The following is a 15216-nucleotide window of genomic DNA, read 5'->3' as shown; positions in this document are numbered from 1 at the left end:
GACCGGGCCGTGTGGCAGGAGGCAGGTGAGGAGATCTGGGAAGAGCGAAGTCTGTGCTGTTTCCACTGGGGGACCCTCCAGGCGAGGCGCCAGGCCCGAGGCGTCTGCCCAGGAGGGACCCGGGATGTGCCCGGGGAAAGGCCAGGGGCACTGACTGCTGACCCGGATTTGTTCCCAGCAAAGACCAGCCCCTCACTGTCAGCACCCCCGAGAAGCTCTCCTTTCAAACCGCCACCAAAGGGCGCCACGTGGAAACTCAAACCCAGACTGGGGTCCCCTGGGGCCCAGGCGCTTCCACGACGTTGCTGGCTCATCACATGCCACGACCAGGTGGGCAGAGCCTGCGGGTGGGGAGGCCAGGGGACGGGGAGACCCGCCCCCCAAAGGGACAGACGCCTGGGAAACGAGGGGAAATGTTCATTTGGAGGAACCCTGTCCGGCAGGAAGATCAGAGACTGAGAACTCACCGATCTCGGGTCCTACAGCCGAGTGGGGCCGAGCGGGGCTGAGCGGCTGGGCACCTGTACCCAGAGGCACATGGATGAGGAGCGCACAGGCTTCCCCAGGGCCCGGGCTGCGGGCCGGTGCGGGGGCTGGGAAGCAGGCTCATAGGTATGCTGAGCTGGAGGGTACACATTTCTGCAAAACCCTGGCACCTCCCAGTGGGCGAGGGCAGGGGCGGGGGGGGGGGGCGGGCAGAAGGCAGGGGATGCCCTGCTCCCCGCTGGTATCATGAGACAGTCCCCCCACGCTCTGGGCCACGGTTCCCTTCACTAAAATGGGTATAATAACAACCTCAGGGAGCGTGGCAGGATGAGTATCCTCATCTGAGAACAAGGCTCAGAGTTCCCGGAGCCAAGCCCTGTCTGTCCGTCTGCCCGAAGGGCTGTGCTCACAGATGTGATGAGAACGCCTAGGCGCCCAGGCAGGGGCTGTGGGCCGGGGGACCTGGGCCGGCCGTGTCTGAGCAGCACTCTGGACAGCAGGACGTGTGTGCAACCCCCTGTCCCTTCTTGCTCTCCAGCAGAGGTGCGGAACCTTTTCCCCACCATGTAGATACTTATCACATCATCTGTGGGCCATACAAAAAAAATCAACTTAAAAATCAGCCCGCTCTACTTGGCCAAATGTTTAACTCACCCCTCATGCCTTGGCAGGGCCAGACCACATGACGTATGGCCCGCGGGCTGGCCGTTCCCCAAACTGCGAGTCTCCAGCGGCACAGCTGGCGCCCCCGAGCGCATCCACGCCCAGGAAGCCCCGGAACCGGCAGACTCCCTGCTCTAACCCACGCACAAACCCAGAGCACAGAAGGGACGGCGCCGGTGTGGGTTCAAGCTTCCAGTCCAGAGTCTTTGGAATGAAATGAGAATGTTGCAGGGCCCTGAACACCGGATGATCGGGTAACGGAACCTGAACGTGCGGGACTCGGAGGGACCCTGTATGGACAAGCACCCGCCCACAGGACACGCGGGGCCGGCGCAGAGGCCCCTCCCCTTAGAGAAGCCGTGTCTTCTCATCGCTCCAGCTCAGGTGCCCGCCCCGGACGCCCTGCCGCTACCACCTCCTTGGGAGAAACAGCAGCTGGGCCGTGGGGCCTCCACGTGCGGCTGGGGCGGCCTCAGCAGAAGAGCCGTGAGAGACGGGTAACATTTATTCATACGCAACACCGACTAGGAAACAGCTCCACACACAACGACTCAGAAACACAAGTCGGGATCAGGGCGCAGCACCCGGAGCAGCGAGCGGGGACAGTCCCGACGGCTCGCTTTGCGCTGTTTTGTTGTTTGCGTCGTGACTAGCACCATCTGCGCACAACCAAGGAGGACGTAAGTGGGTAACAGTGAAGATTTGCAAGGCACTTAATCAGTCGTCTGGGTGACGATCCGGCGTTGTCTCGGCTTCCAACAGCAACCCACGTCCACCTGCCCTTCCTCACCAGACCAGGGCCCGAGGGAGGTCTCTTTTGCCAGCGGTCCTTATGGACAAACAAGTTCTAGAAAGTTCCTCAAGTGCTTTTTCAGTCTCACGGGGCTTCCACTTCCCTTGGCCTCCCATCGTTCTCTCCTCCCACGCGTGTCCGGTGTTGGCACCGCTCCTACAGAAACAGCACTGCTCAACGCCACCGCAGACTTGCCACCAACCTTCATCCTCCTTCCGTGGTCTCAGCGCCGCCTGCATGGGGTCTCCAGCATGGGCCTGGCTGCGGGTCCCAGGAGCCTGGAGTGGGGGCCTGGCTGTGGGTCCCGGGGGCCTGGCTGAGGGTCCTGGGATGCTGGAGCGTGGGCCTGGCTGCGGGTCCCGGGGGCCTGGAGCGTGGGCCTGGCTGCGGGTCCCGGGGGCCTGGAGCGTGGGCCTGGCTGCGGGTGTCGGGGGCCTGGCTGTGGGTCCCGGGGGCCTGGAGCGTGGGCCTGGCTGCGGGTGTCGGGGGCCTGGCTGTGGGTCCCGGGGGCCTGGAGCGTGGGCCTGGCTGCGGGTCCCGGGGGCCTGGAGCGTGGGCCTGGCTGCGGGTGTCGGGGGCCTGGCTGCGGGTCCCGGGGGCCGGGGTCGGGGGCAGCGTTGGCTTCACCGGCGCCGGGAGGTGATGTCGAAGCAGGTGATCATCATGAGGTGGGCCTTGCAGAAGTTGACGCGGCTCTCCAGGCGCTCCGTCACGCACTCGAGCGCCTCCAGGTACTCCAGGGAATCCAGCTCCCACACCTGCTCCAGGTCAACTGCGAACGAGAGAGGCTGGTGGGAAAGGCGCCCGCACGGCCCGGTCGGAGCTGCACCCGTCACCGTGGGAAGCTCGTCCCCCTCCCGTGGGCCCCGCCCTCGCATGCGGCTGCCCCCAAGCAGGTGAGGACTAGGCTCTGCCCCTTGCTGTTTCCCCCACCCCCTCACCCCCTCCTCCCTCAGCCTCAGGGCCACACTCTGCCCGCTGTGCCTCCCCCACGGGCGAGCGGGTGACGTGTGCCGGGCGAGGCACGGGGCCAAGGGCTGGGGTGGAGCTGGGAGGCCACGGGGAAGGAGCTGTAAGGGCAGAGATGCGTGTGCCCCACACGCTGTCTTCCCGCATCGGGTCCCCAATCAGTGCAGCCTTTCGGGACCAGATTTGGGCTTTGTTTTGTGGCAAAGGGGACGGTTAGGAACAAATACATAGGAGACCAGGGAAGCCGTCTCTCAAAGACAGAGGTGCTGCAGGTGTCACTCATCCTGGGCTTCCTGCCGAGGGGAAATCTCACTGCGTGTGATTGTTTTCACTCAGAATGCTCGTCTTACTTCTGCACAGTCTGCAGGCCTCCCTAGGCCTGCGGTTCTACCCTGCACAGAGCCCGTAAACCCTTGTCGGTTTCAGGCCAGATGACGGCGTGCTTCCGTGGCCGGGAGCAGGCGTGCCAGCCGCCCGCTTGTGGGCGCCCTTCCAGGAGGGAACCCTCATTGGCAGGGGCTCTGGACTGAGACCCAGAGCAGTCATCTTGCAAGAGCGATGCTCACATCCCTCCCCACTGCCCCCGCCCCCCACCCCCTGTGAGGGGGTGACCGTCTCCGTGTGATGGGCACCGAGGCCCTGGGATTCGGACTAGACACGGGCTCACCCCGCTCACAGGCCAGGCTGCTCGGCGGCGACCCCGGCTACAGTGAGGTTAACAGGGTCGTTTTAGGGGTCAGAGGCCTGGTGCTTGGCCGTGGAGTGACAGGAGGCCCAGCGACACTCTGCTAATGAGGATGATACATCAGCGACCCGGGCCTTACACTCGCTGAGCCACTGGTCGGGGTCCAGCATCAGGTGCTGCTTGGTCGCCTCCAGCTCCTGCATCAGCCACTCGTACTTGGCCCGGACCTCGGCGATCCTCTGCTGGCGGCGCTCCAGGGTCCTCAGCTTGACGTTGAAGCCCATGCCCTCCTGGGCAGGTGGGGGGAGAGGCGGGAGGTGGTGGGGAGAGGCAGGAGGTGGGGGGGAGAGGTGGGAGGTGTGGAGAAGTGAGTGAGGAGGAGGAAAGGACTGGTCACAGGGAATGTGGGGGGCCGGGGACACCGCAGCCCACTCTCAGCTCAGACACCCCACCCCGGGCAGGGCCACCACAGGCACCTGTTACATTTAAAGCAGCTGCATTGGGAGCTGGAGCCAGAAAAGCCCCCAACACCACGACCTCCCAGCCCTGGAGCCTTGAAGGCGTTTAGACGGGAAACGTGGAGCCCTCCCACATCCTGTGCTTGGACCGAGCCCTGAGACCCACCCACTGGGAAGCCGGCTGGGGAGTCCCCGGGCCCGAGTCCCCCGCAGGGCATGGCCCCATTCCTGCCCCAGGGACCTGCCGGGGGGACACCCCACCCCGGGTGGGAGGAGGCGCTCACCTTGCCGCTGCCCCCCCCGCCGCCGCTGCAGCCGCTCCACGTCATCGATCTCGTAGACTTTAATCTCAAAAGGCTCCCCGAGGCCCCTCTGGGCGCTGCGCAGGGGCCCGTCCACCCAGCGAAGCCCTGCACCCGGGGCCGGCTTCCTCGCGGGCGAGGGCGTGTCCAGGGACAGCGCGGGGATGAGCCTCCGTCTCTGGGAACCTGGAGGGGTTGAGCCCAAAGTTCATCTTGTGAATTCCCATCTTTTAAACAGATTCTCTGTGATGCATGCGGTGGGGCCGTGCCAGGGCCCAGAACCTACGGCAGAGGTGAGTCTGAAACACCCCAACGCCCCTCACTGAGCCCCTCAGCACTGATCCCCTCAGACGGGCTGGGCTTTACCTCCCGAGGCTCGGGGAGCCCGTCTCACCGTAGAACCACCTGCAGTCCCACCTGAGATGCGCACACACCCGCATGCGCCTCATCACAGCCCCACCGGGCACCTAGGCTGACACGGAACTAGAAGTGCAAGTGCAGTGACACAACAGCCCAGGGAGGCCAAGTGCAGGTGAGGAGCAGTCACTCACACGCAATCACACGGCAAGAACTGTGTGCGCTGCCAGGTGGCACTGGAATATAGGGGAACCACTTCGTAAATTATGTAAATGTCTAATCACCTGAAACTAACCCTCTCCTATATAATAAAAGGCTAATATGCAAATTGACTGAACTGCGGAATGACCGGTCGCTATGATGCACACTGACCACCAGGGGGCAGATGCTCAACACAGGAGCTGCCCCCTGGTGGTCAGCGCACTCCCACAGGGGGAGCACTGCTCAGCCAGAAGCAGGATGGCGCCTCTGCTGCAGCGCCAAGGATGCCCGAGGGCTCCTGGACTGTGAGAGGGTGCAGGCAGGCTAAGGGACCCCCCACCCCGAGTGCACGAATCTCGTGCACCAGGCCTCTAGTGCCAAATAACATTGAACGTAAAGGGCACTAGTGAGTGGGTACCTTGGACTTCCTGAGTGGCTCGGATTTGGTTACCAGTAAATCCATTCCGAGAACGAACTGGCGTCACCCACCAACCACTGCGGGGCCTCCCTGCCCTCTCGCCTCCCCCACAGGTACTTGGAGCCCAGTGTAGGTGTGTGTTGGGGGGGCAGGGACCCCAGGAACTGCGAGTGCCAGAGGGTGGGACGGGCCACAGGCTGCACCCTCCTGGGAGAGACTGACCACAGGCCTGGGTCTGGGTCCTGCACACGCCACCCCCACTGCAGACCTCAGTCTCTGCCAACGACCACTGCCTTCCAGTTGCCAGAAGGTCAAGGGAAGCAGCTCAACGGCCAACGGCGTGGGGCCCGGCCACAGCCTGAACCAGCCTCCTGCCGCTGGGTTCCTCCTCCTCCGTCCCTCCCTGCTCGTCAGCCCAGCCCGTGCCCAGCACAGAGGGCAGGTAGGGAAGGTGTGCAGGCTGATCACTAACTGCGCGAGCTGTTGCTGCCTGAAATGGCCCAGATCTGACCGGGAAAGCCCGCCCCCCAACAGGGACTGAGTCCCCGCAGCCCTGGCGGCTGACCACACGCACGGAGGGGCCCTGACTGCTCACAGCCGCTCTCTCCTCCGCAGCACGCGGCCCCGGGAGAAGTCTGACATGTTCAACATCGGAGTCCGGACAGAAGAGCCACACGGAGTCTGAAAACTTGGCCTCTTATTCAAATGTCGGGAACACGGTGCCTGGGCGCGAGGCCTCACAGCATCGGGGAACGCTCGTCGGTCTGGGCCCCGAGAGCCCCCTCCTCAGCCCGCCCCCGTCTTCCCTCTGACTCGGGTGTGGGGCTAGGAAGACATGAATCTAAAAGCATGAGGCCCCAGCGAGGGAAGGAACCACAGACGTCAGAGGTAAGAGGACAGAGGAATCAGTCTGAGTGATCGCACAGAGCATGAGCCGCGCTACCACATTCGACCAGTAAAAGCACAAAGCATCTCCCACACTCAGTGCCCACACCCATGGCCACGTGACCAATGCCACGCAGGGCTCTGACCACCGGGACTGCACGTTCAATGGGACACAGTGACTCACCCAGTCCCAGAGCCTCGGGGCCACCAGCCCCACATCAGCTTCTGCAGCCACAGGTCAGAGAGCAGCTGCTCTGACTGCTCCCTGGGGCTCCAGCAGCCACATTCCTGGGCCTGGGCGCTGGGTGGGGGAGCCGAGGAGGGACAGGCAGCCTGTGCCCACAGGGGTGAGTGTGGGGGGCACCGCTGGTTGCCCCAGCTCCCGCCTTTCACCAGGCTGCTGACCAAGGGGCAGTCCCAGTCCTGAGGCCTCATCACACCCCAACAGTAGGTCTGATTCACAGTGAACCCTCCATGCTGTCCCGGGTGCGGCCGGCAGGGGACAGGCTTGGGGAAGGAGAGACCAGGTGTCAGTGCCACCAGCCTGGGCGCCCTCACCACCCGCAGGGCAGGCAGCATGGGGTCCGGCCCTGTGCCCCTCTTTGCCCCATGTGCCCCCATGGCCCCGCTGCACACTGGGCCCAGGTGCCTACCTGAATTGGAGCGTTTCTTTGGGGTCTTGAGGCTCCGGCACCGCCCGCCCACGGAGCTGCTGTTCTCGCTCATGGAGTCCTGGGCGGAGGACGCGCTGCCCGTGGCCTCGCTGTCGCGCATCATGCTCTCGTAGCCGCTGCTGCCCCCGCTGTGGTAGAACAGCGCCGTCTTGCCCATGGCGGGCGGCAGCTCCCCGCTCAGCACGCTGCTGTTGTCGCTGCCGTGGCCGCTGCTGCAGCGGTGCGGCTTCCGGGGCGGCGTGACCTTGCTGTAGGGCGAGGGCAGCAGGGGCACGGAAGCTAGCTTGTCCTCCGGGACCCCGGCGCGCTCCTCCTCGGGCCCGGCTCGCGATGGCACGGCCCTGGGCCCCGCGCCACCCTGGAGCAGCTCCGAGATGCGCCCGTTCACGGCCCGCAGCGGCAGCTTGGCGGCCAGGCCCGCGCCCCGGCTGCGGCTCAGGGACTGCGTGGACCAGGACATGTGCCTCCCACCTGTGGCCTGGGCGCAGCTCTGGCCCACAGACTGCGGCAGGGACTTGGTGGAGAAGCTGAGCGTCTTGGTGGGGGGTGTGGACAGGCTGCGCGCTTTGGGGCTGGCCAGCAGCAGCTTGCTCACGGCCGAGATCTTGGACTGGCTGGCCTTGGGCGAGGCCCCGGCCGAGGGCGGGGGGGCCGGGGTGGGTGGGTGAGGCCCCGGCGCTGCGGCCCAGGCTCCGGCCCGCGCGGGGCATGGTGCTGTCCTTGCCCGCCTGCAGCCGTGCGCTCATGGAGGCCAGGCTCTCGGCCCGCTCCAGCGAGAGGCATTCGTAGTGGCTGGCGGTCGCCCGGCCCAGAGAGTTGGTCCTGCTGGCCAGCTGCTCGAGCTTGGCGCTGAAGAGCTTGCTGCTGCTGCTGGCGTTGGTCCTGCCGCCCGGTTCGTCGGGGAAGCTGGCCAGGAAGGGCGGGGGCTGGTTCGAGGGGCTGCTGGTGCCACTGCTGCCGGCGCTGTGCTGGGGGCTGGCCCGGTTCTTCTGGTCCAAGCTGGACTTGCGGACGGGGGGCAGCGGCGGAGTGCCTTTGGGCCGAGCCAGGACGCTGTGCTTGGGCGACGCCACCTTCCTCTCCAGGGTCGCCCGGGAGGCCTGGCCGCCCAGAGCGACGCCGTTGGTCTCGGGGGCGCAGTGGTAACAGAGGCCGTCGAGCTCCTGCCGGCCGCCTTTCTGGAAAGCCCGGGGCAGGCTGCTGGACTGCAGGCTCCTGCTGGGGGGCACGGGGCTCTGGGCAGCCCCACTGGGCTGGGCCGTCTCACAGCCGTCCACCACCCTCCTGACGCTGTCGGTTCCGGGGGAGGCGGACACCTCGCCGCTCAGCCTGTGGCCTGGGCTGGTCTGCCTGGGCTGGTCCCGCTCGGCTCCCGCCTCAGGCTGTGCGGGGCCCATGGCCGCCTCGGACCTCACTCCGTCTTCCCTGGGAGGTGCAGTCTCTTTCTTGGCCTCCTCCTCTCGTCTCAGCCACGGGTCCTCGAAGGTCATCTCCTTCCTGGCGCTGGCCTCCTTGCTCTCCTGGGGCGGGGCTACCTTGGGGACGGTGGCGCCGATTGCCTCAGGCTCCGGGCCGCGCCGGGGGCTCAGGGCGATGCAGGGGTAGACGGTGATGTTGGTCTTCACGGGGACGCACCCTCCGCCGCCCAGGTGTGCCGTGTTGGAGATGGTGACCATGGCCTTGCCCAGGGCGGAGACCTTGCAGCCTTGGGGGGCGGTGGCTTTGGGGAGAGAGTCCTCCCCCAGCTCGGACAGGATGAGCACGCTGTCGGGGCCCGCCCCGGGCTTCTCTGGGCACACGGTGGCTTTCTGGACACTGCCCACGAGCTCCGAGGCCGGAGGGTCCGCCAGCGCCTCCCCGTGCCCGAAGCAGGTCTGCGCGATGAAGCTGTGGCAGGACTGCTCGCCGTCGCTGCCCCCACTGGTCTCGCTCAGCCAGGAGCTGATGGAGGACCGCCGGCTGCCCGCCTCCCGGCCCTTCTCCTCCAGGCCCAGCGTCGGGAGGGGCAGGAACTGCGTGATGCTGACCTCGGAGACAGGGGCCGTGCCCGGGCCGCGCTCCAGGTCCTCGCTGACGCTGCCGATGATGCTGACGGGCCGTGAGCCCGAGGCCAGCGCCTGCACTGAGCAGTCGCTGTTGAAGCTGATGATGCTGGCGGGGCGGCCGCCCAGGGCCCCGCTGATGGTCAGCTCCTCCACCAGCGTGAACACCAGCTCGTCCTCGCCGTTCAGCTCCAGCGGCTGCTGCACCGTCACTGTTGTGGTGCTCACGACCCCCTTGGAGCCCGGAGACGCCGCCTGGCGCGTGTCATCGGAGGGGCTGAGGGGGGGCCCCTGGCTCCCGGCAGACAGGGACTTCTTCAGGACCTGGGGGCTCATGCCCACCGGGGGGGTGCGCCCCTCGGGCGGCGGGGCCTCCCCGGACACCGTGCCCGAGTCCGTGCTCAGGGGGGGACGGGGGCGCGGGGCTGGGCAGGACGCCCTTCTGGGTGTGGACTTTGCACCGCTGCGAGGGCGAGCTGGCGGGCCGGTACTCGGCCGTCTTGGACAGGCTGGCGACGCCCAGCCGCGGGGAGCCCAGGGGCCGGGGCTTGCCCTCCACGAACCCACAGGAGGTCAGGCTTTCTCGGCTGCTCTGCAGGCTGGGGCTGCGCACGAGCTGGGAGGCGCCCTGCTGGCTGGTGCCGCCAGGAACACTCCGGGGTGAGGCAGGGGTGGCGGCCGGGACAGGCGAGTGACCCCTGGGCATCCCGGAGGCTGGGGCATCGGCGCCTCCTCTGTCGGTCAGCTGGCCGTCTGACCCCGCGTCTTCCTTGTCAGACTCACAGAGCAGGCTGGCCCGGGCAGTGGGGCTCAGCGGGGGGCCCTTGCCCGCCTGCTCCGCCGCGCCCTGGGCAGGCAGCTCCGGGAACGGGAAAAGGCCGAGCTCCTCACGGCCGTCGATGCAGTCCAGCCGCTCCTGCAGCTCCGCGAACGTGTTGCACTTGAGGCAGTCCCTCTCGGGCTTGCGGGCCGTGGCCGCCCCAGCCTCGGGGGGCCGGCTGTCACCCCTGGGCTTCTGCAGGGCCGGCACAATGGGCACGAAGTCGGGGGGGCCCTCGTTGTCCGTGAGCTCCTTGTCGGAGAGCGCCGTGCCGCTGGGCCCGATGTAGATGACCGTGTCGCAGGACTGCTCGCTGCTGGACGAGTAGTCGGGGTCGCTGGACAGCTGCGGGACGGGGAAGTCGGGGTCCACGGCGGCCCTGGCCTGGAAGGGCCGCAGCTGCGTGGGCCTGCGCATCCTGCCTTCCTCACAGGAGCTCTCTCCCCCCGACGAGCTCGACGTGTACTGTGGGTGAGAGGACAGTCAGCATGGGCTGCCCCAGGGGCCTCCAGGAGCCCCCAGAAAGCTGCCAGGGACCCCCAGGGAGCTGCCCAGGGACCCCCAGGGATGCTGGTTGGCTATAGGCTCCCGGCTGCGGGCTGGCTGCCCTGCATGTGGGCAGCTGCCTGGCTGTGCCTGGCCAGTGCACCTCCTATACCACGGGCAGCCCGTGCGTGGCACACAGGACAGAGTCCGCTCCTGAAGGGGTGACCAGCCGGGCCGGGCTGAGCTCCTCAGGGCGGGGAGTCATGAACTTGGCCCCCCAGTTTATTATTTATGAAAAGCTACAGAAAGGAGGGGAAAGCCCACGTCACCAGCCGGCCCTGAATCAGAGCGACCAGCATTGGTCACTTCCTCACACAGTCGTCTCACGCCCCCGCTGGCTGGCTTGGCCTCTGCCTCGCCAGGTGAGCCCAGGGTTGTGTCGCAGACTCTGAGCATGAACCAGCAACCCCTGACCTCACAGGGCAGAGCCCAGCAGCCTGAAAAGGCCTCCTGGACACGCAGGGGGAGGGCCACCTGAGCGAGGGATGAGCAGTCGTCCGGGGCCAGCCACTGAGGGACACGGGACACGGTCTTGGTCTCCATCGGACCAAGGCCGGTGGGAGCCGCTGTGCGTGAGTCCTTCCGTCCCTCCCATGTGGACGTGCACCCCGGTCAGGGGTCCGGGCTGGATGACCCCGAAAGGCAGCGACGGTGGGGCCCGGGAGTGACGGACGCTCCTGCCCCAGGTGGGCGGGGAGACTGCTGAGCTGTTTTTCTGAGTGGCTCCCACACCCCTCCCCCCGACCGCACCAGCACCCTACCTTTGTTTTCTTCTTCTTCATCCTCAGGACTCGGGAGGCGATCTGGATGGTGGACAGGGTCTCAGCGTAGCTGCCGGCGGCGGCCGAGATGTGCGCGATCATGGTGGTGCGGCAGTTGACGTTCCCCAGGGACTCGCGCAGCAGCATGGTGAGCTTGCTGTCCCTGCGGGCACAGGGCTGCGTGAGCGGGCAACCGCCCGGGCTCGGGCCTCTGCAGGCTGCTGCTTGTGGGCAGTGGGTTTTCATGGCGGACTGATCAGCTCACTCTCTAGCACGAGGCTCTTCGCACTTGGCAGCTGAGCAAGAGATTCTCACCCCAAGGACAGAGCTCATGCAAGCGCCTCCCTTGGCCCCTGCGCCCGGCCGTGATGGGCACCCTGTGTCTGTACCCAGATGGCACACAGAGGCCTGGGAACAGAGCGGGAGGACGGCTGTGGCCAGGGATGCCGCCGCTGGCTGCACACACGGCCCACCCCGCTCACGGCCCACCCCTGCACACAGCCCACCGCTGCTCATGGCCCACCCCTGCTCACAGGCCACCCCTGCTCACGGCCCACCCCTGCACACAGCCCACCCCTGCACACAGCCCACCGCTGCTCACAGGCCACCCCTGCACATGGGCCACCTGTCTCAGGCCACCCCTGTACACGGCCCACCCCTGCACACAGCCCACCGCTGCTCACAGGCCACCCCTGCACACGGCCCACCCCTGCACACAGGCCACCCCTGCTCACCGGCCACCTGTCTCAGGCCACCCCTGCTCACGGCCCACCCCTGCACACAGCCCACCCCTGCTCACAGGCCACCCCTGCACACGGGCCACCTGTCTCAGGCCACCCCTGCCACAAAGGCAGCCCCCGCCCCGCCCCGTTGGGAACTTGCATTGAAGATCTGGGGTCTATAAAATGCACAAAGGCCCTTTGCCACAGAGTCGCACCCCGTTTCTTGCTGTTGTCGTGTAACTCATATTTGCATGGAGTGGTAATAAAGGAATTCCTGTTCCTAAAAGTGACGAAACACAGACACAGCCCGAGCACTCAGCCAGCCACGGAACAGAACCTCCTAGAAAAACCTCCTCTGGGGACGCTGCGGGGCTGAGGGGCAGGGCCCTGAGCCGTGAGCCGGGGCCCAGGCGTTTACACGGTTTCCAGGATCCTTAAACATGGACGTGGAGGCAGCTCCGGTTCCTCCCTGTTCTTGTCCCCGCTCCTCCCTGCCTGGCTTCCGGAGGGCGGCTCACATCTCCAGCCACAGGTCTGCTCAGCTGCTGCCACCTCATCTCACTTCGGGAGGCAGCCCACTTCCCAGGCCCCTGTACACACTCATCTCACAGCCCTGCGCGCGCTCACACTCCTGTGTGTGTTCACAGCGTCATCTGAGGGGTTTGTCCTCCCCTCAGTGCCCCTGTCAGCCCCCCTGCACAGTTCCCTGAGGGGAATGGGCCCGCTTGGCTGACTCAGTGTGAGACGCAGGCCACCATCCTCAGAGATCAGACCTGGGAAATGGGAAGACATTTCTCACGTGACCTGCATCCGCCTTCGGGGAGGAGAGACGGGTGTGAGAACAATCGTTTTTCCTTTCCATCTGGGACCAATTCAGGTGCCAGTTTGGGGCTGCTGGGCTCACTCAGGCTCAGTTCCAGGGCAATTTAAAAATATACCAGGGTTTCCTTTCAAGCAAAATAACCAGTGACAGAGTGAGGAAGGAGAGGGGCTGAATGTGTGTCCTCCCCAGATTCATGTGATGGTGTTAGGAGGTGGGCGTCTGGGAGGTGATTAGGTCAGGAGGGTGGGGCCCCCATGAACTGGTTAGTGCCCTTGTAAACGAGGCCCCAGAAGCCCCCTCACTCCTCCCACCACGTGAGGTTATGGCAACAAGACGCTGTCCAGGAACCACGAGGTGGGACCTCTCCAGACCCTGAACCTGCGGTGCCGTGATCTTGGACCCAAACCCCCGACTGTGCGAAATAAACTTCTGTGGTTGAAGCCACCCCATCTGTGGTAGATGTCACAGCAGCCCAGACTCAGCGAAAGGTATGGGGTGTGGAGGAGGAGCGGGCCTGGTGGCAAATATCTAACGCCTTTCACAACATACCCAGAAGGGACGCCACAGCCACCAGCAGCGCCGACGACCAAGGGGAAGTCATGCCTGCTCCGCTCCGGGCAGACAGGCTCTGTGCAGGCGCTGTACCTGGCAGAGCCGTGACGGGCCCTGGCGGCGGGGGGCGGGCAGTGGAGTCGGCGTCCATGGGGTCAGCTGTGCGCACATACAGCCAGTTCTTAGTTCTCATGACAGCAGTTCTGCTAACACTGAATCAGTGCACACGGCACGGCTGCTCCCGGGAACACACGGTGAGGTCCCGGGGGCCTCGGTCCCAGGGCGTCCGTTGGTCAATATGTAACCTGGCTGCATATGTGTTTCTGTTTCAAGACACCATATCGAATGGGTATTTCTTACAAAGGCTGAACTAGAAGCACTGGTTTCCTTCTAATAAAGCACTGGCTGAGGAGGGCGTAACCCGCCTGACCCTGGGCAGCAGGACATACATTCCTGTGGCCTCCAGCTCACAGCGATCCTGCCCACTAAACTTATTTAGTCAGTCCTCATCTTGTGAACCTCCAGCACTTTCCCATAGCTTCATCATGCACTTTATTTCTTAAATTTATTATTATTTTTAACCCTCACCTGAGGGTTATGTTTTTATTGATGTGAGAAAGAAACATCGATCGATTGCCTCCTGCACGTATTTGGACCAGGGATCAAACCCACAACCTTTTGGTGTACAGGACGACGCCCCAACCAATTGAGCCACCCAGCCTGAACCATCCATCATGTCCTTCAGATGTAACTTAAGACTGTCCATTCCAGCCTGACTACAGGTCCATGAATCCTCTTCCTTTTCCCGGATGCACATTGTTGGTTCGTGAACATTAAATTCACACCAACAGCGAACGGAGGAGCCTCGGTAACCACGGGTGTCCTCTGGAAGGCACGCCCAGCCGCCTTGCACAACAGGACTCTGGACGGCACCACAGGCCACACCGGGGGCGGGGGCGGGGGGGGGGGAGGGGGGAGCAATTTAAACAGTGAAATTGCCAAGGGAAAGCTCACACATGCAGATCGCGAGCACCACTGCACAGACTGTAAGAGGACGCTGTTCCCAGGCCGAAGGGGGTGAGGGCAGAGCGAGGCCTCGTCCAGCCCGGCTGGGAACACGCTTATCGGCAACTCAGCCTCAGCACCGCGCACGTCGGTGAGAGGCGAGAAGCGACACGCGTCGCGATTCGGGTTACAAATGCATCTTAGCGAGTTGGCAGGTTTGCCACACGAGCTCTGCAAGTGACATGACTCGGCCGCCAGGAAGCTTCTCATGACAAGCCCTATAAGAGGTGCATTTTACTCGCGTGACCCCGTACGTTCTCAGGAAGACACCGAGGACAGAAGAGAACGGGCGTGATGCTGTTAGAGCGAACCGTTTGCCCCGTGTACCCCACGTGATCCCCATTCATGAGCAACCAGGACATTTTTTAAGTCCACGTTGCGGGAAGAAGCCAGGGATGTGCGTTGCTTGGCAACCAGCAGCTCGGCTCCCCTTATGGGAAGCCAGAGAAACTGCCAGCAACACGCTCACCTGGGCCTCCAGACTCCAGAGCACATCGTCATGGGAGTGAACAACGGTGGCAGTAAAGCTGAGGTTTCCTCCCTCATCACCCTGATCCTGTAACTCGGACGACGGCGTTGGGGACGGGGTGAAAGACGGGGCAGGGGATGGGAGGCTGCAAACGGCAGGTTTAACTCGGTGTCTTTGTGGGAAAATAAAAGGGTTTAAAGAGCTTCTAGGGCAACGGTCAGCACAAACTCAGTCCGCACCTTTGCACCAAGAGTGAGGCCAGAGGAGGGGAACTGGGGTGCAGAGCTGCCGTTTCCCAGCCCCACGGCCGGGCTGGGGGAGGGACTTAGGAACTCGGGGCTGGGGGAGGGTCCTGGCTGGGGGAGGGTCCTGGCAGGGCAGGGCAGCAGGGGCCCGAGCAGCGACGCTGGGGGCAGGAGGACAGAGCCACTCTTCAAACAGCCACGTTCTATCTGCACACATTCCTCCCTCCCACCCTAACCGCACAGTTTTTCAGAATGACGTTTTGTTGTGGTGGTTAATCCT

At 64.7% G+C, this 15216-nt stretch overlaps 1 protein-coding gene across 1 annotated transcript in view; it reads right to left on the bottom strand.

Moving 5' to 3' along the window:
* Nucleotides 1-761: 761 nt before the first annotated feature.
* LOC138999351 (kinesin-like protein KIF26B) overlaps nt 762-15216 on the bottom strand; it is a 230501-nt gene continuing 216046 nt past the window's right edge. Inside the window, exons 11-19 of the mRNA XM_070401463.1 lie at nt 11061-11223; nt 9211-10218; nt 7616-9167; nt 6871-7581; nt 4339-4542; nt 4095-4102; nt 3736-3886; nt 2570-2714; nt 762-2098 (exon numbers count right to left, since the gene is read on the bottom strand). Of these exons, the coding sequence (XP_070257564.1) occupies nt 1936-2098; nt 2570-2714; nt 3736-3886; nt 4095-4102; nt 4339-4542; nt 6871-7581; nt 7616-9167; nt 9211-10218; nt 11061-11223 (4105 nt within the window). The 3' untranslated portion in view covers nt 762-1935. The remainder of the gene's footprint in view (nt 2099-2569; nt 2715-3735; nt 3887-4094; nt 4103-4338; nt 4543-6870; nt 7582-7615; nt 9168-9210; nt 10219-11060; nt 11224-15216) is intronic.

This window comes from Myotis yumanensis, unplaced genomic scaffold, assembly GCF_028538775.1.
Source record: "Myotis yumanensis isolate MYYU_CA2020_CCGP unplaced genomic scaffold, mMyoYum1.0.hap1 SCAF_22, whole genome shotgun sequence".
In the NCBI taxonomy this organism is placed as follows: domain Eukaryota; kingdom Metazoa; phylum Chordata; class Mammalia; order Chiroptera; family Vespertilionidae; genus Myotis; species Myotis yumanensis.
The sequence above is the reverse complement of the archived record's forward strand: the minus strand, read 5'-3'. Positions and strand labels throughout refer to the sequence as shown.